The 19,239-nt window shown below is 38.8% G+C and overlaps 1 protein-coding gene across 3 annotated transcripts in view; it reads left to right on the top strand.

Annotated features, from left to right (window-relative positions):
* Nucleotides 1-19,239, top strand: part of NRP1 (neuropilin 1) — a 112,719-nt gene that overhangs the window by 38,695 nt on the left and 54,785 nt on the right. For all 3 annotated transcript variants that reach the window (XM_027648432.1, XM_027648430.1, XM_027648431.1), the window contains exons 4-5: nt 7,770-7,951; nt 12,542-12,769. In XM_027648432.1, coding sequence (XP_027504233.1) covers nt 7,770-7,951; nt 12,542-12,769 — 410 coding nt within the window. The remainder of the gene's footprint in view (nt 1-7,769; nt 7,952-12,541; nt 12,770-19,239) is intronic.

Below are 19,239 nucleotides of genomic sequence, written 5' to 3'. Positions count from 1 at the left end.
AGAATGACAACTTTACCTCAGAGGAATGTTGCAAAGCTTCGCTTATAAACAGATTGGCATACTTGGATGAAGTTGCTCAACTAACAAGAAGTTTTCTGATTGATGGGCATCTCTTGGGAGGTCATAGAAACAAAAACAAAGCCATATAGTCTAGTTTTTGGACATGTTTTTTTTGGCTTGCAAGAGCCTACTCTTATGCAGGACGGCTGCTTGTGTCATCTTTTTTCCTCTCTTATCACCCAGAATATCTTTCCAAATCTAACCTTGTCAAATGAGTGGCTAAATACTAAATTAAGCCAAAGCATAACCCTCACACTTGAAATGTCCACATGGAAGAAACTGAGGTACAGTGAGTAATAAGAAAATTAGTTTTTTAAAAATGTAATTTTTTCCAATGAGACAGCTAAGCTGTCTCAATGTAGATAAAGTAACTACCAAACAACCAGTAAAAGTTAAGCTGCATTTCATTTTGTGAAGAACACTGGAAAGTTGGCAAGAGGTAAGATTTTGCAGTGAAATAGGGAAGTGAACAAGTTGTAAATGACTCTAATATCTTCCAGATGGCATATTTTACTTGGGAACTGAGTTTAGAGTAATTAGAGGCATGTGAATTTCCTATAAATACTAAACTTCACCAGTTTGACACTAGAAAGCTCCTTAGTCTCTGAAGTCTTTAAACTGCTAAGTGTTTCTTTTTCCCCCACTTAAAGTGGAAGTCAAGCATTTGTAAATTTGTCTTATTTGACAGACAGAAACCTTTTCCATGAAAAGATAGCATTTTTCTATGCCAGAAAGTTATGAACTGAAGTTCCTCACTGAAGAGGTTTAAAATTGAATCTTTCTTCCCAGAAGAGATTTTCTTTTTTATATACTGGGATCATTATATTATAATTTATTACAGTATGTGGCAAGCAGTGAAATCAGTGGAATTTACCCTAACTTCAAGATCAAATCTTTTCATTGATAAAATGCTTTTTGCAGATAGAAGTGCTGAAGACCTTAGCAGATGAATTTTGCTTTTTCTTCCCCTAGGACATTGCAATACTAAAATGACAAAACCTGATCCATAACCTCTGATTCTTCTTCATTTTCTGCATGACATTGTTTCATACATTCCAAAAGCGAATCCTGGTGTTCTCATTTCTGTTGAAGTATTTTCCAGGTTTTATTTGGTATAAATAGAATAGAACTAAGTAAATACAAGGTAAAATATTCTGTCACCACTTGCACCCTCTTTAGCTATATATCAGTGCAAACTGACTTAGATCCATTGACATAAAGGGGCTAATCTCATTTGCAGCAGCTGAATATCTCTCTACTGTTCTCAGCGGAGCTGTATAGATAAAAGGGCAGATACAATCTTGCTCATTTAGTTCAGATCTTCAGTTCTGCCAGTTCCAGGTATTCAAAAGGCATTAGCCAAACAACCAGGAGCTTGTGATAAGATGAAGAATAATCATATTTTAAAATAGGAATTATTATTTTTATTTCTTTTATTTCTTCTTCTGTGCTTTGAAATTTTAGTTGTTAAGGTATGTTGCATTTCAGACTCCTTTGTTCAGCAGAGTATTAAAAGCTTAATTTCAAAATGAAAGGGCAAATCCCTATGCATCCAATGATTCCAGAAACCAATGTAATAAAAAAACTGTTGCTAACATTAGCTGGAATCAAACTGTTACAGTGGGTAACTGTAGACCTTCATCAATGTCTTTGTTACATCTTTTCTCTTTTTCACTGCAGCATTGTCTTGTAATAAAATAGACCCTCAGTACTTCATTCTTAATGGAGACCCACTGTCAGTTAATGGCATTAGTAAATTACTGAACAGTGGCCAAATCCCAATGGCCTTATTCCCAGAAATCTTTTAGGTTGACAGGACCTTTGTATGAGTAACTTCAGTGAATTTTGGCCCTGGGTGAAGACCATAAAAACACCAGCTCACAAAAGACCAGTGGAAACAAAGGCCCCCCAAACTGACAGTAAATGACAAATCATTAATTGATTGCAAATTGTGTATTTAAATTTAGAGCAATTTAGAGAACCCTAGGATTTAGATGATATGTTCTCTCCCTCAGGAGGTTTCATCCCCACCATGAATCCAGTACAAGGAAAATCAGTTTAAAAGTCTCCTGCCATGGGCACTGGCTCCCAGCTCCCCTTTCTCACAGAATTTTCAATGCCTGGCTGATCCTGATTCGACTGTATGTGTGCCCATATGTGGATTTGAGGAAGAAAGGGAGAAAAGGGGAGGGGGCAGGTGGGAATAGAGAGAGAAGGAGAGAGATAGAGAGATGAAAGAAAGAATGGAAAGAACAGAGGAAAGGAAGGAAGAAGGAGAGAGTGAGAGAGAGATGAAAGAAAGAAAGAAAGGAAGAAAAAGAAAAACAAGCAAGAAAGAAAGGCAAGAAAGAGAGAAAGAAAGAAAGGTCACTTCACTCATCCTGTTAAAAACACGCCCACACCAACAATTGACTTGGCAGGATGAAAAAAAGAATCTCCATTCAGAAGACTGCATTGAGTGATGGCAGCAAGCAACCAGGCAGGAATGCACCATGCGGGACCCCATGGCACACTGGAAAGGGGCTAGGAAAGGAAAAAAACCCTTCAGTTCCCATGTCACCTGGTGATTAGAGAGTACCTGTGCCCTGCTTAGACTTGTTGCAGACACAGCAGTCACTCAGGAGCCTCCAAGGTCCACATGCTGCTTTCACCTCCGTCAAGGTGTGTTTTGAGGCCCATGTGTGAGCAGTTATATCCCCTTGGTGCAGATACCTGCATCGACAGTCCCTACAGGGAGTGCTGTAGAATGTAGCTGCACAGAATGGGGCAGCTTCTCAATGCCAATTAGATGGGTCACCTTCCTAGGGGCCCTGGAGAGCAGTCAGGCTCTATAGAGGAGGCTCAGATGGAGAGAAACCCAGCAGATGCTGAGGTTCCAGGCACAAAATCAGCCTGTCTGGGGTTGTGCTTAATTTTTTATTTTTAACAGCATGTACTTCTTTTTCTTGTTGCTAATAAACTGGGATTAAGGTTGGTGTCCCTCAAGTGCCTGTAGCTCTTAAGCTTTTAGCTGTGGAATACAGATTGCCTTATGCCACAAGCACTGCAGTAAATCCCACACCTCTAGCCCTCAGTAACTAATGGGGCACAAAGCCACAGTGCAGAACAACTTGAAACTCTTTATTTAGATTTCCTTTTGCAATGCCTTCTGTTCAACTAAAATGGAGCCCTGAGAGGAATAAAAAAAAATCCTTATAAAATAAAAGCAAAAGAAAGATACATACTAAGAAGAAAATTCTCAGAACCAAAGATAGTCCCAGAATTAACCAGGGTGGAAAATTTGTGTCAGGGAGAAATGAAGCAGCTTGGTGAATATGGAATCAAAGTGATAAAAGAAACAGAGACATGGAAACTTTTTTTATTCTAACAGGTGAATAGCCAAAGTACTCATAATGACCCTATAGATCATAGTAGGCTGCAGAAAAATGTGGCATTCTCAGATGTAAATTACAGTTGTATATGCTTCACTGATTGCTTCATAAAGTTAAATGGCAGATATTTAGATTTCAGATGAGATCTTCCTATTTCTTAGGAAGGATTTTTTTTAGGCAAAAGGCATAAGATATCGCTACCCTAGTAATAGGAAAATGTGCAGAAGCAGAACATAGCTTGACAGGGTGGCTGGCTTCAGCAGCAGGTGGGGCTTTCCAGCATTTTCACTTTGCTTTCTGCAGTACAACGTGCTATGGTCCATTTCAGGGGTCGTCAGCATGTTGAAAACTGAGCCCTGACATAAGCACTGTTATCACCTACTAGAAACTGGAAGATTCACCAAAATCTATACTCAGCAACTGTTTATATTTTTCATTGCTCAGTGCTGACTTTATAGGTATTGCTTGGCCTTTTCCTCAAAAGCATAACTTGCACTGTCCCAAAAAGAACAAGTTTTTTGCCATTCCCTAAAGGATTTGTAGAGGAGTTCTAAATTCCCTCATTTTTACACTGGGAATCTGTCCCAGATATTGTTTTGCTGAACCACAAAATTAGGACCAACTAGTAACGGTATGTTCAGGCACCAGCTGGGAGGAGCAGGAAGTGTGTGTGAGCTGTTGCACTACAGTCTCCCATCTGAAAGGCACGAACTGGCCTTGCACACCGCAGAGGCTGCAAACAGAAGTGGAATATCTGGAATGACCCAGACAAGCAAAAAGGGAATAGTTTTGGTATTGTGGCATAGAGGCTTCATGAATGTATCCGCTAATTATCCCCTCTTCTGGGCAGGCATCTCCTGTTTTCATACATGAACTTTTGCTCTACTCTTTCACCTGAAACTACACTTCATGGTTAGTGCCATGTTTATATTTACATCTCTGTGCCATAAGTCCCAAAGGGCTATAAAATTACAAGAAATATTTGCCACGCCATTGACAGCAGTAACTGAGTGAAGAATTGCCAAATGGGAAATCCAAATTTGCAAACTCCGTTTCCTGGGCTGTTTGCCGAGTCTGTCTGGGCGCTGCAGAGGTGACGCATTCAGTCTTCTCGCAAAGGTGCCAATGAGCCAACTGCATCCCTGGCACAGCATCTTCCGACAAACTTATGAAGAAGAACTGCTACCAAGTCCAGAGGGAGATGCAAGCTGCTTTCTGAGCTTCCTTGGCAGCGACTCCATTTCCAAGTTGTGACTGTACTTTCTCCTTTTTACCAGACCAGTTGTTTGTGATATGCTATGGCCTCCGGCAGGATTTTTGAAAAGTGCAAAAATGACGGTGGGACATTGGTTTCCAAGTATAAACTGGTAAAATCCAGAGTAATTTCATTTCCCTAAGAAAAAAATAATATAGATACTCATTTGCTGCAACCCAGATATCATATGTTGCCACCAGTGTGGAAGAATCAAAATGCATGTGCTAGCTGCCAAGTGAAAAACATGATCCTTATAACATAAAGGTCGTAGGGTTCATCTTTAAAGCTTCCTCTTTTCAAATCGTACTTCTTACCTCTTGTCTCACAGCTAAATTTCTTTTCTGTCTGTCAGTAATTTTTCAAAGCAAAAGAAAAAAATTGAAAAAATCCTCAAACAGGGTTGCATGACCTATAACTTGCAAAATCCATTAGAAGACAGCCTTTTAGTAACCAAATTGTGTCATTTACAAATGCACAGCAGCCAGAAAGAGCACCATAAATTACAATTCTGTCACTATAAGGGACAATGGAAAGTGTGGGCAGGCTATTGCTATAAAGGAGGAAACCTAGGAGAGTGATAGAATTTAATTTGAATGGGGTTTTTTGGCTAATTTACTTCATATAATAGCAAAATCAGTACTTACAGGTTAGTTATTTTTTGGCTGTATATGGAAGACTTAGTAAGACTATCTAAGATTGCTTATTTTTAAAGTGTAGAAGAATAAAAACACTGAATTCAAGCCTTTGGAATTTTTTATCTTCTTTATGCATGAAGGGAAAAAGAATGTAAAATTTGCTTAGCATCTTTTCATACCATTTGAAAATTTATCTACTGTTGAGGCTTGAGCAACAAATGGTGCCTAGGAAACTGGTGCAATAATGTCATCATGGGGAGAAGAGCAAAGACTGTCACTCAGATGCTATGGGTTTATGTAGTTTCTCTTTAACAAGGAGTTAACTGTTTGGAGAAAGTTTGTCTTGTTTAAAATTCTCAACATACATTTTTTTCCTAAACTCTAAAAATTACTAGTGTGTATCCCTCAGTACTTCCAATAGGCTTTGCAGGGAACCTAGAGGCATTCTTAAAGATATTTCTGAGAAGTGGGGGAAAAAAAAAAAACAAAACACCAAACCCAAAAACCAAAAATTCTGAGATCTCTTTATAACTCTCCTCCTAACTTTCAAATCTTGTTATACATATATCATAAAGACATTATAGAAAGAACAGAAGTCTAATTTTCAAAACTGTAGGCTACTTAAAGTTTCTGTGAAATTATCTCAGAAAAGCATATTTCCGCTTTGTATTTCCACCAGTCTACACTGGGACAGTGAAGCCAGTGAACTGAGCAATTGCTACTAGAAAAATCAAATACATAAGAGGAAATGCAGTTAACACAATATTTCACATATGTTAATGCTTACAGTTCCATCAGTGTCAGCTTTATTTTCTACTTGATATACACCAAAGCTGGCACACAATTTTAACTGATGAGGTAATGTCATTTTTAATTTAAGGAGCCTTAAGCCGTCCACTTTAACTAGTGATATCATCTTTGCAGCTGTCTCATGGGACTTCGTGTAAACATAAGTAATGTGCCCTGGACGGTTTGGAGCAGAGTTGTTAAAAATGACATTGGTCATCATGAAGACATTTTTTTCCTTTGATCTCTTTAAGAATGTCAGACACACTTTATTGTCCTGTCATTTTTAGCTCTTCCTTGTATATTAATATGCTTGGAACATTTCAGTGAGCTTAACAGTAGAATATAAAGGTCTAAACAAATTAATGGCAACATTTTAACGTCAGTCGCAGTAAGATAATGAAAAGTAAATGGGATTGTCTGGCTAACAGCAACTTGTTAACTGAAAGGGCAGTGTGGCTGAGACACAGAGACGCAGGGGTAGGGAAAAGCCTTTTGCTGCCATTTGAAAGAGACCCAGAGCACAACCTAGGATCCAAATGCCATCACCTTCTAGGAGAAGATTAAACTGATTCTACAGATTGAGTCTGCTCCTCCTTCCTGTCTGGGGTCAAGTGAAATCATCTGCTGATAAAACTTAAGAACAGACCTGTCTCTGCACCTGCAGCTTCTGCCTCCTGTGACTTTCATTCTTGTTTGTATTCCCTTGGCTGGTTCAGCACCACCAACCTGCTGGGCTCGCTCTCCTCAGCCCTTGGAAACCAAATCTGTCAGACCAGACCCCACATATTGGCATCTCTGGTGACAGAAGAACCCTAACGCGTTGCTCACAGGCTAACTTTTACTACCAATCATTATTGTGTTATTTTATACTCTTCCTTATACAGTCCTTAGGAATGAAGGAAGCAACCAGGGAGGATTCAGCCCAGTCTGTCTAGTAATCACATGCTGTACAAGAACGAATATTATAACGTGCACTTTTGATTCAAATACCTAACCAAAGGTGATTTGCATTGAAACAATTTTTGTCTGAGAAAAGCCGAGTGGTGTAACTGACTTGTGGATTTTGTGATTTGCTACAAACTATTTGTCCATATAACAAGGAAAATAACAGATTTTTCTACCACTGATCTGCAACATGGCAGAGTTTTGAACAAAATCTAATGTTTAGGGATTTATTTATTATTCTGTGGACATATGTTTGGAGGACAGCATATGGAAATCAAAGTATTGTTCATAAAGAGCTCCAGCCAAAAAGACATTTTTGAATTCATAACAGAACTTCACAGTTTGAAAAGAATGCTATGCATTATGTATTGATAACAACACTACACAGACAAAGGAACACAATTTAATAATACAGAATTGTGCTCATGAGATTTCCTTTTTTTTTTTTTTTGTTAATTGGTTACTTTAGCTGACATTGTCTGCAAGCATAATGGACACCATTCTTCCTAATAGTTCCATGTTGCCAGATGATGTCTACAGACATAATGTAGTCCATTTTAATTATTTCATTTTGCTTACATCTTTCAGCATAATGCATTTTCCAAGCAAGCTAGCATTTTTCTTGATTATCTATGTTGTGTTATGGTTTCTAAATTAATTAGGTCTCCTTCTTTCCTGGAAGTTAAAAGTTTCTTCCTTCCATTTATCTACCAGGTATGATTACGTTGAAGTGATTGATGGAGATAATGCTGAAGGACGCTTATGGGGAAAGTACTGTGGAAAGATTGCTCCCCCTCCTTTAGTGTCTTCGGGGCCATATCTTTTTATTAAATTTGTTTCCGACTATGAGACACATGGAGCAGGATTTTCTATCCGCTACGAAGTTTTCAAAAGAGGTGAGAAACAATTTGTTGTTACATAGTTCATAACCTGTGATTTTTAGTTGCATCAGAAAGTTCACCATAATTCTTTGGAATGGGGGGAATGCATGAAAATGCTTGAAAGAGAAAATCTCTACTTCCCTAGTCATTCCAAGGCGGGGCATGTATTCAATGGGTGTAAATCATTATGAATCCAGTGGGTCAGCTGCGTCTGACGGTTGACTCCTCTGTGTGAAATATGATAGTTTTCATCAGCTGTTTGTTTCAACCATCTTAAAACCATTAGCCTTTTTCTTTTTTTTTTTTAAATAATAATTACTGTATGGTTTACAATGTTACTGCCTTAACAGCACTGTAACCTTCTGAGTCCCTGACTTATTTTGGTTAGTGTTTTGCTCTGCGTTCCCAAGAGATGGCTCTGGGCTTGGAAAGGACCAGAGTACACATGGGCAGCAGATGATGTTGCTGTTGCTTTCACAGATCATGTCTGGGAGGTAAAGGAGAGATGAAGCTCACACTGCTCACAGACGTGACCTGCTAGATGTTCGTGCCAGGAGTTCTGTGCTAGTGAGCACAATTAGCTGTATGGGCCACAGAGAAAGCGCAGAGAAACAAAGAGTGAAAGATTAACTAGACATATAAGCACTCCCTCTTTTATATCACTTTCTGAGTCAATAGCTAGAAGGTCTGTAAGGTCATTTTTTTAGCATAAATCTTCCCCTATAGCTGGATTAATAGCTGGATTACTAATTCAAGTATTCCATTCCTTGAGAACACAGGACCAAAACTCTTAATATATATAAAGACAATAAGATTAATTTTATAGAAAAAAAATTGACTTTAACATCAATGTTTAGGGTAATATTCACAAAAGCAGCTCAGAACTCAAAATTTCCAGTGCACATCACTCCCGGTCTATGCCCCATTTCCAGAACCAGTTCAAATCCCTTTTATGCACCTAAACCAGAGCCAGATTTTCAGCTGTGTTCAGCACACACACTTGATGGCAGCTGTACTCTTAATGAGGAGAAGCTCAGTAGTGAAGTCTCTTTTCTATTGCTATTGCTTCTCTGTACAGTGCTAATTGGGGCCACAGACCTCTTGTTCACCATCTTCCCTGTCTGCAAATCCACTCTTGACTCCCAGAAATTCTTTTGCTGACCTTCAGGGTCACATTTTTTGAAAGAATTCAGCATCCAAATGACACCAGGCTTTCCTGAAAAAATATCTCTATTTGTTTTGGTGTCCTTAGGAGGTAAACTCTTGAAGCTGTGTTCTGATGTTTCTCAGTGCTTATATATGCACTACCATCTTTCATGAAGAAGAAGGCTGAAACACAAAATGAAGTGAAAGAATGACCTGTGAAACAATCTATTTTAGTAACTGAGCATTTTCAAGAAAAAAAGATTTTATTTATTTTCTAATAGTGTAGTGGGAACTCAGAGCTCTGACAGGAACACTGTTTATTTCCTTGTGTGGTCATTTACATCTCTCAAAGATACACATTTACAATGTTAAGATGGCATTATGAATGTGATTTTACACACATGGAAGTCAGGAAACTTGAAATTACGGCTCCCAGAGCAACTTTAGCTCAAGTTCATTCAACTCAAACTGTATATTAAGGCAGGAAAGTTATCACCACACAGTGTTAGAAGATGCCATGTGTACACAAAGGATACAGGTTATTGTTGCTGTGGGAACACAGCCCTTTTTAAGTTCTGAATAAATGCATGTATGCTATTCCAATTTTGCATTTTAATATCTGTATCAAGTAAAGCTGACCAGTTCACCCTGTTGCGCAGGTGAAGCTCAGCTGCTCACACCAGACAAATATGTTTGTTTAGCATATTCACAACTTGGCTCATCATTTCCCAGGTATGAGAAGCATGATCCCAAGCCAAGGGTCCTGTGGTGCTGAGCTGAAGGCTGAGTTTCATTCCTGCACACAGTATATTTTTTCCCATTATTCATATGAGAGTAGTCCTAGTCTTTGAAAAGGAAAAACTGCATTATACTACCTGTGTTCTAAGCTGAATGCTTAAAATGTGGCACACCATGGAAATTGTAAGGAGAGACCAGCACACATAATGACCACGATAAAGGAAGTATGGGCTTTGAGAACAGGAGCTGCCTTTACTTCTCATTCAGCTCCTTTGTCAGAAAGACGCTGAAGAAGTTGAATGGAGGATTAAAAGATGAAAGCCATTTGGCCCAACGTTTAGCCCATGTGAAATAGCATCATTTTGGCTTCAGCAGACAGCCTATTGTAGGATGGATGAGTGACTTATTCACTAGAAAAGGATCCACATGGTTCACATTCAACATTCCTAACTTTAGTCAACTAAATTTGTGGTGTAAACTGAACGAAAAGAAAGTGTCAACCGAGAAGGCAAATGATTTTCTGGCTCGGTGACACCCACAGATAGCAGATTAAATTAGCCCCAGTGTCATCTCTTTCTTTGCTCTCTCAGTTGCCTCCTCTCTTTCTTTCCTTCAGCTCATACCTCTTGCACACATGTAGTTTCTCTAGTTCAGAAGTATCGATTTTGTCAGGCCTCTGCTGGAACCTCTTCTGCCAGTTTTCCATGCAGATTGCCCCATAAAGTGTCTCATAGCCTTAGTGTTGATTTAATTCCTGCTTCACAGTGTCAATAAAGGGTCAAAATCTGTGGAGGGCATTTTAGTGAGGCAGCTCTTGTGAAAACAGTTTCTGTTTCTTGCACCAGATTGACTCAAACATGTTTAAAATAAAGCAAGCTGGTACTGAGATACCACATGTGACTGTAAGGAGCCTGACGACTGTGCACTCTCAGAGCCAGGATCTGGCTGTATTTAATAAAGCAATAATGATCCTGGCTTACATTTTATATTGCATCTTTTATTGGATTCCAAGAGGAGTATAGAGCACTTTATACTATGAATGGCATAGCAAAGTTATTTTATCCTGGAACAGCAGCTACTGGTGGGAGTGAGGAGCAACACCAGAATATAACCCTCCCATACATGACAAGGAGACAAGGGAATGACAGGGAGAGAAGAGAAATATCCGGCTAATGTGTAAGGGGGTGATTTAATTATAGGCAAAACGTAATTTCCCAAATTGGAATGGGTCGGATTACATGGGCATCAATATCCACATCTTCCAAAATATGCCATGAAGTGTTCTGAATATTGATGTGATAGCTCAAGCATTTCCTATCAGTATCTACTGAAGGACAAAAATACCTGAACTGACTAAATTCATTCAGACCCCTCTCTTACATGCTGAATTTAGCTGGGAGGTGGCCAAATCTGTGGGGGGTAATATTTTTGGCACATTCACAAGGAAAACATTTTCTACAGTGAAATAAGAGTATTCATATATGCAACAAGCCAGACTGTTTTCCTTCAATGATCTGTGTTAAGCATTGGAAATCCTCTAAGGCTCCTGACTACAATTTCTAGGCATCCTCATCCAAATTAAAACCTTACACACATCATCCTCCAGCACAGACCTTTCTGTTGCAAGCAAACTGTGCTCTCCGTGTCCTTCCTCTACTCCATGTCTGAAGACCTTCATCTGAGTTATCCTACTCGGACTCCCCAGGTCAGCTGCTATCCACCAATCCTCCAAGTCCTGTAAATCACTCTCCATTAAATTTGGAGTGTCAAAAGGCAGAGAGGGGTACCTGTGCTGACCTTCTAGGAAGATGTATGGGCAGTGCCTGCAGCTGACTTCTGAGCACACCTGCAGGTGTGGTATCCACAGAGAGGATTCCTGAGGGACCTAAATAAAGGAGAAATGTGATATTCACAAAGACAAATCCAGTGACCTGGCCTTTTATACCCTTATGTCTTTACTGCCACTTTCCTGCTCCACCAAGAGCACTGTTTGGAGCATCCCATTATGCCATGGTGGGGATATCAGGGAAAGCTGGTGTGTCAACATTAACATTAGGTGACTTCTAGCAAGACTGCCTGTAATCACACAGTTTATCATGCCAGCACTAGCAGCAACATTTTACTGGTGCACCTGTGTCAACACCACTCAGAATGAGTCACTCACCCTCTGTACATGTACGAATTACCTTTCACATTTAGTTTGTCAGGGAGGCATAGGTCACATCTGGCAGAGGTACTGAGTCAGTGCTCCAGGAATCTGAAACCACTACTCCCTCTACTGAATTCACCCACCCGCTTTTGTGAAAAATTCTATTTCACCAATAAAAACCTGTCAGCCATAAGATTTAAAGATTTGAGCTTGAAGGGGCTATAATTATTTCTCTAGGGCTCTGTCGAGATTTCTGCAGCTTACACTTTCATTGTTCCCACATGACTTTGTATTTGTCATAATTTTTTCTAGAGCTGGTACAAGTTTTCATATTGTTCCATACAAATTGAAAATTGAAGATCAGACAGTATATACGAATTGGGCTTTAAAACCTGACTATCAATAATAGGAACAAGCTGGCTGAATGATTAATGCAGCGATTAAAATGAGGTGTTTCATTGAAAAGCCACCTTTGCTGCTGGAGAGACAATACAACCTAATTTGTTTCCCAACTAACTACTTTGCTTAGTAACATAGTGTTAACCCAGTTGATTTTTCTCCTTCTCCTACAGGACCTGAATGTTCCAGAAACTTTACTTCCTCAAGTGGAGTGATAAAGTCCCCTGGATTCCCTGAAAAATATCCCAACAGCCTTGAATGCACTTATATTATCTTTGCACCAAAGATGTCAGAGATTATACTGGAATTTGAAAGCTTTGAGCTAGAACCTGACTCAAATACTCCAGGGGGAGCATTCTGTCGCTATGACCGATTGGAAATCTGGGATGGATTCCCCGATGGTAAGAGAAAAATGGATTGTGATATGCATAACCATTACTATGTAGTGGGCTGTAAGGCATATTCCCATTTTTTTTAAATGTCATACTAGAAAGGTCCTTGCTTGATTTATGTGAAGGGAGTTGAATTAAAGAGAAATTGGGAAAATGTTCTATAAATTCATTCAGTAAAACATATCACAGCATGAATGATTTTTTTTTTTAATGAAATATGCTCAATCTTGAACAGTTGGCTTGGTGGAAATCTCTGTGTTCAGTCAGTATATGTGATGAACCTCCTACACTAAAACAAAGTAAATATAAGCCTTAGAATGGGTCCCCAAATTTTCACAGCTAACACATGAGTATAGTCCAGACATTTCCAACAAATTGCAGAAATTGGACTTCAGGTACTGACCCTCTGACTTGTGGAGGAACTGCGTTACAGACCAGCTGTCAAAGCAGAGAATTTCTTTGCCAGAGAAAGTGTGGTGTCCATACAATTGAAATCATGGTGACTAAATGATTAACCAGGTCAGTAAGCAGTCACTGAGTTATTCATTCAGGTTGCTTCAGTGACTGGGCACTGCAGGGTTCCTCCATTACAGTGCTCTCTCTTCCAGCAGTATAAGCAAATCCAAAGGTTTTATCTTAATTTGTTAATTTATAATCTCTGATTAGCTGGGAACATGTGTCAGGGTGGGTGTGCTGGGTACCCTTCTGGAACGTCTCTGCCATCTCAGTAATTTTCCACTTAGTTGTTGACCACACTTGACCTTATGCACATTCACTAAGTGCATAGCTAGATATCAGCTAAGCCTATAGAGCTAGAGCCCTCATTTCACCCTCTGCCCAGTCTCATATCCCTGTTTTACACTGAGACTGACAAACAAAGTAGCTGCATGATTCTCTATGTTTTTCGTGTACAGCACTGGGTCCTCAAGATTCAAGTCTCCTGTAGGTTGAGAAGCTGTGTACCAGTTCTCCAAGGACCCAGTGCTATAGGCTGTGGCTCCAGCCTAAAAGGGACTGTTCAAGCTGAATGACCAACTTTTAGGGTGCCCAAATGCCTATATGAACTGTGCAAGCAGCTATGTAACACTGATTATTTGTGGTGCCTTTTTCACTGGTTCTACATATGCCATAAGCTGATGAAGAGAAACATCTTGGAGCTGTCCTTTCTCTTCTTAATTTTGTAATTTGTAGCAAAATTCAGAGATTGAAGATTTATGTTGTTTGTGTTGGGCACTAATTACAACTATTTCAGTTTTCCACTGGTATGATGATTCTTATTAATAGATTTTTTTCATTCATGAACAGCAGCAGCAGTTTTTACAAACTGCTAATCCTACATTAATATTTCATCTAAATGAAAACATGTAACTTAAGGAATGTATTATAGGAATACATTTAAACTTGCTTGTTTTCCTAGATAAATTCCCAATATAATTTTGCTTAAAGCTTTCATTGATGCTGCAGTAAATAGTTATATATTTTTAATGTATATTTGGGATTTTTTCCTCTTTGTTTTATGGTTAATGGGTTTATCGCAGCTCTTTTCAATCCACTCCAATAAATAGTGAAGAAAGACCCATAATATAGCTAAAAGACTATTTAGTATTTAATGTCTCAGTTAGGAAGACAATATTGTAACACTACAATAATGATATCTGGAACATTTAATAATGAGTTTATTTGTATATAGGCCAAATCTGTTCAAACTGAATTCCTGCAGAACTTGCATTTAAACTGACATATGAAAAGATGATCCAATCAATCATAATATGTGCAATATAACCAAAAAGAAATGCATTATTGTAGAGAGTTTCAAAGTGGTAATTTCCTGGTTCAAGAAAGTGGCTGAGCAGTACTGAAGAGCAATTAAAAACAGCCATTATCAGCCTTCCAATTCCCTCACAAACTGTCTAAACCCAAAATGATCCTGACGTCCGGAAAGGGTGTTTACGTGTTTGTAAATATTCAGCTGAATTCATGGGTTGTGAAAAAAGTGTTTTCTTTGATCCAAACTGTTGGAGGTTGCTGCAGTTGCAGGGAAATGTTTGCTGCATCATTTCACCATAGGACAATCCTTAACCAATAGTCAGTCTCCCCTGTTTAACTTAACACTACAAAGGAAGAGAGAACGTGATTGCTTCTCTATAAATGCATCACAGGACAAATTCCTGGAGGGAGAAGAACTATTTGAACTGAAGAGCAAAGCTGACACAGGAAACCACTGGTACAGCCTGGCCATAAACTGAAGATAGAAGTTACGTTTCTAGATATCAAAAACAGAGCATCTGGATAATCTTGGGAGGGGGGAGAAGGGAAAGGAGAAAGGAAGGCAAAATAAATCTAATTTGCATCCACATGGAAGTAGTAAATTTCTACACTGTGGAAAATTAGACAGACTGGTTGCCTTTGGTGAATGGAGTCTTTACCCAAGGTAAGTCTTTCAGCAGTTTGTCCATTTCCCTTCAGTCCGTCAAAAATATTCTGAAGCTGCATCTACACTATTAACTGAAAAAGGCACAAGGCATGGTTGTGTGCACTTCTTAATTGCTGACATACTCCCTTGTACCGTTTTAGCACACATCAGTTTGCACTTTCCCAAGAAATTCCTAAGCATGACTGGGAGGACAGAGAAAGCCAGAGGTTATTCCCAACAGGCACGTTGGACACGGCCATCCAGTTTGAGAGGGAAGAGCTCCATGGGGGCAAAGTGCATCACACTTAGTCTGGTCCCAGGAGCAGTCCCTGGCCACTGACTGCAGGTTCAAAGGTGTTCCCTTGCCTGCTCTGTTTAATGGCAGGAACAGCATCCCACTCTGATCTGTCTCAGACATTTACTTTAGGACACAGTTAATGGACCTCTGGAGGTTCATGGACTGTATTGGGAGCTATGAATCACTAAGTCAGATGTAAACTTAAGATACCTGAGTTAAAGCAGAGGAATCCCAGCATAAGTGGAAAATGTTTTCACTGTAGAATCTGATCAGCTACAGTCACTAGAGATCAGCAGGAAATGAATTTGCTGGTTTATACAATTGTGAAAAAAAAAAAAAGGAAAAAAATAAAGAAGAGAAATGTTCTCTTAAACAAATTTTCATAGTGATGTTTAAAAGGATATGTCAAAGTCAGTATGCTTCCATTTAGATTTTGCTTCTGCGTAATTGCCGTTTTACTGATGGAAAACAATTTTCTGTTAGACAATTTGACAGCAACTGTAACAGTCATTCAAAAAGACGTTAATCCTGAAATGCTCTGTCACAATCACAGAATCCTCAGCCTACCTGGTTGTCCTTTTAGTGGATTGAAGCTGGCAAGTGCTGAGTACTTGCGTCTTGATTCTGCAAAATATGTGCTTATCTTTGAAGCATGTGAGCAGTCAGATTGACTTCAAAAAGAATTCACCAAGGACACTTACAGGACTGAAGTTAAACAGTGGTGTAAGTGTTTTGCTGGTTCAAGAGGGGAATGGTAGGCATTCAGGAATGCTTCAGAACTGGCATTTTGTTTCTTTGTAGCTACATGCCAAGGGCATATTGCAAATATTGCAGAAACGGGACCATGGTTGAAGGAGATAATAGGTGGATTTAGAGCAGAAGAGATCTCAGAATAGAAATATATGATTTTGCATTAATAAACTAGACACCAAAAATGTCTTTGCCCAAGGCACAGATATACCTCAGACAGCCTCTGCTGAGAACAGTCCATTGATGACTTTGAAGAAAAATAGCCCACTCAAAACAAGGACTAGCTTAAGTGATGAACTACACATATTCATCATGCAGCTCTCTTTGGAGCTCTATAGACTGTCTACTAGGGCTCAAAAGTAATTTAGAGAAGTTTACATAAGTTTGAGAACCACAACCTAAGCGTTGCTGCTTCGGTCAATACCACAAGAGCTTCTACTGAATGACAGAGCAAAGCAAAATGCTTTACTGCAGTCGTTAACATCAGTGCAAATGAAGATTGCTATTAATCTAAGTGTGTTTCTCCTCTGTTGTGGTTCCTTTCTACACTCTTGTGAGAAGCTATTAAGATATAAGGGCATACACAAGCTCAGTGTAGTTGACTACCTGGACTGTGAGGATGGGATTAATTTTTCAGTTGTTTTTTGTGTGCAAATATTTTGTCAATACTGCTGCAAAAATACTGTCCACAACACAGCAGCATACTTACAGAAAGCAGCTTTAAAATTTAGTAAATGGCTAGTTGACGTTTAAATATTTTAGAAGTATGAAATACCTTTTTTTTTCCTTGCTTCTGTTTTGTTGGGGTTTGTTTAATTGTATTCCAAAAGCTATCATTTGAACTAGAGGAACAAATGTGCATTTCAGTAAACCTCAGAATTTCTTGATACAGACATTCTTTGTCCAGAAAGGCAAGCAGGAGAAAAGTAGAATCAGTAAGGATAGCCACATTCTGTATATTCCACGCTCAGATCTGTGAACCTTCAGACCTATTAAGATTAATCAAGGATTTATTCAAGTTCTACAATCAGACTCTGCATTTTGGGAAGTGCCTGCAAAACAGATGTTTTAGTTGTCCTTCCATCTTTTAACCTGAAAGTTACTCAGTTTTCCCCTATATTGTACCATGCCAGTGGATAGAGGAACCAAGGTCCCAGAAACAGCTACAACATGGGCTGTCAAATGAAGTAGCTGGATCCGTGAAATCCCTTTGTTCTGCGGGTAGTGTAGAAGTATCCTTGAGTGAAGACATTTCCATTGATTTGTATTTGGAGTAGGACTTCCTAGGGAATTCTGACATAGCAACATGATGGTCTACAGATAGAAGTTGCAAAGAGCTTTCTAGGCCTAAGGACTTTTCGGCACCTGCTGCCCTAAAATTCCCATTTGGAACTGTATGTGGTCTATTATGAAATCTCATCTTGGTTCCTAAGGAATTGTCAAGAAGATGGTAAAAAAAAGCAGTGGCATAGTCTACCTAATCAGACAGCAGTATCACCCCCTGAATGACTGCTCAGGTAGTGTACCCTGCACAGCATTTATTTGATGTGGTGACACCTAAAATATTTGATAATTTATTGTAATTCAAAGGTTTTCAAGACTTGAATTGAAGAAAAAAAAGGAGAACTTTGTGTTAGCTATTTATGGAAGAAGAACAAGAATCTCTATTTCATCCAGTTATACTCAGATCGATATTGTATTAGCTCAGCAGGCTAAGGTTTACATGTTGTGCAAAAAATTCAATACTTCTTTGTGTAATATTCTGAAGATTGTTGGCTCTTGCATCTACATAGATAGCAAAGGGAATAGCACTGTCATAGCAGGGCCAATCAATGCAGAATCACTAAATATGTCTTAAAAATTATAAACCAGTGAGTCATGGGGAATCTTAAAGCCTGTCTGCTTTAAACAAAGTTCTCTTGTTTGTCATTTCAAAGAGGCTTCCCTACAGGAAATGGGAGGAGGGAGGCTCAGAGTACCATAACGTGGTAGCCTTATCCTCCTTATTTTCTTGCAGTTGAGAGCAACAGCAGCAGCTATAATGTTGAAAGCCATCATGGGAAGAAGCAGGATCAGAGTTGTTTGCACATAGAAAATGCAAAAGAAAGCGAAAGCAAAAACAAATACAAAACCAAAAACCTCCAGCAATTGGAATGTGAACATTATTTTATGTTTTCTAAAAGCCACTAATGGTAACAGCCTAAAACTAATTTCTCTCTCCAAATAATAAAACTGTGAAGCTTTACTGATTTCTAAGTTGAGGAAGAATTCAACTCATATCCTCTATAGGGTGTTTCATTCTATCAATGCTGCATTAAACAACCTTGGTGGGAAAAGACTGAATTGGCAGGTATTTTAAATGCCATGGGATTGCCAAGGCAACTGAAGACTAACTGTGGCCAGAATACAGATAGAAAAGCACATGTTGGCAACAAGAGCTATAACATCTGAGCTTCCTCTTTCTGGCAACTCTAGGGCCTTACAGAAATGTGTAGCTTACATAATAAAGTTATTCCAAGCTGGAACTGTTTTACTTGTTGTAAAATGCCAATAAATGAGTAGAAAATTATGTTAGCTGTAGATTTTCTTTGAACTGTGAATAATTAGGATATATAAACATTTTATATTTTAAACTGAAAGTGTAATGGACTTCCTAGAGACATGACAAGGTGTTAATTTAAGCCTGGAAAACCAGTGGTGTAAGCATTAGAATGATGCCTCATGATTATTTTCATGATTGAACTCCAAGGGTGGGGTTTAGCATTATCTTTTATTATTGTTTGTATGCACAGATGTACCACCATTCAACAGCCTAGGGACTTATCTGTAGGGAATACTCAAGTGCTAGAAGGCCGCATATGTTGGTTGTGAATTGAGTAGTTTAATTAAGGAAAAAGATTATCTCACTGCACAGGAAACCCTGAAAAATATCAGAATTGGGTTTATACATTATTAACACTTAAAGAGATCATGTATATGTATGTGTGTGTGTGTGTGTATTCTGTGACATGGAGATAT

Source organism: Corapipo altera, unplaced genomic scaffold (genome assembly GCF_003945725.1).
Source record: "Corapipo altera isolate COAL_440 unplaced genomic scaffold, ASM394572v1 47, whole genome shotgun sequence".
Lineage (NCBI taxonomy): Eukaryota > Metazoa > Chordata > Aves > Passeriformes > Pipridae > Corapipo > Corapipo altera.
Note: the sequence above shows the minus strand (reverse complement) of the source record. Positions and strands in the feature narration are given on the sequence as shown.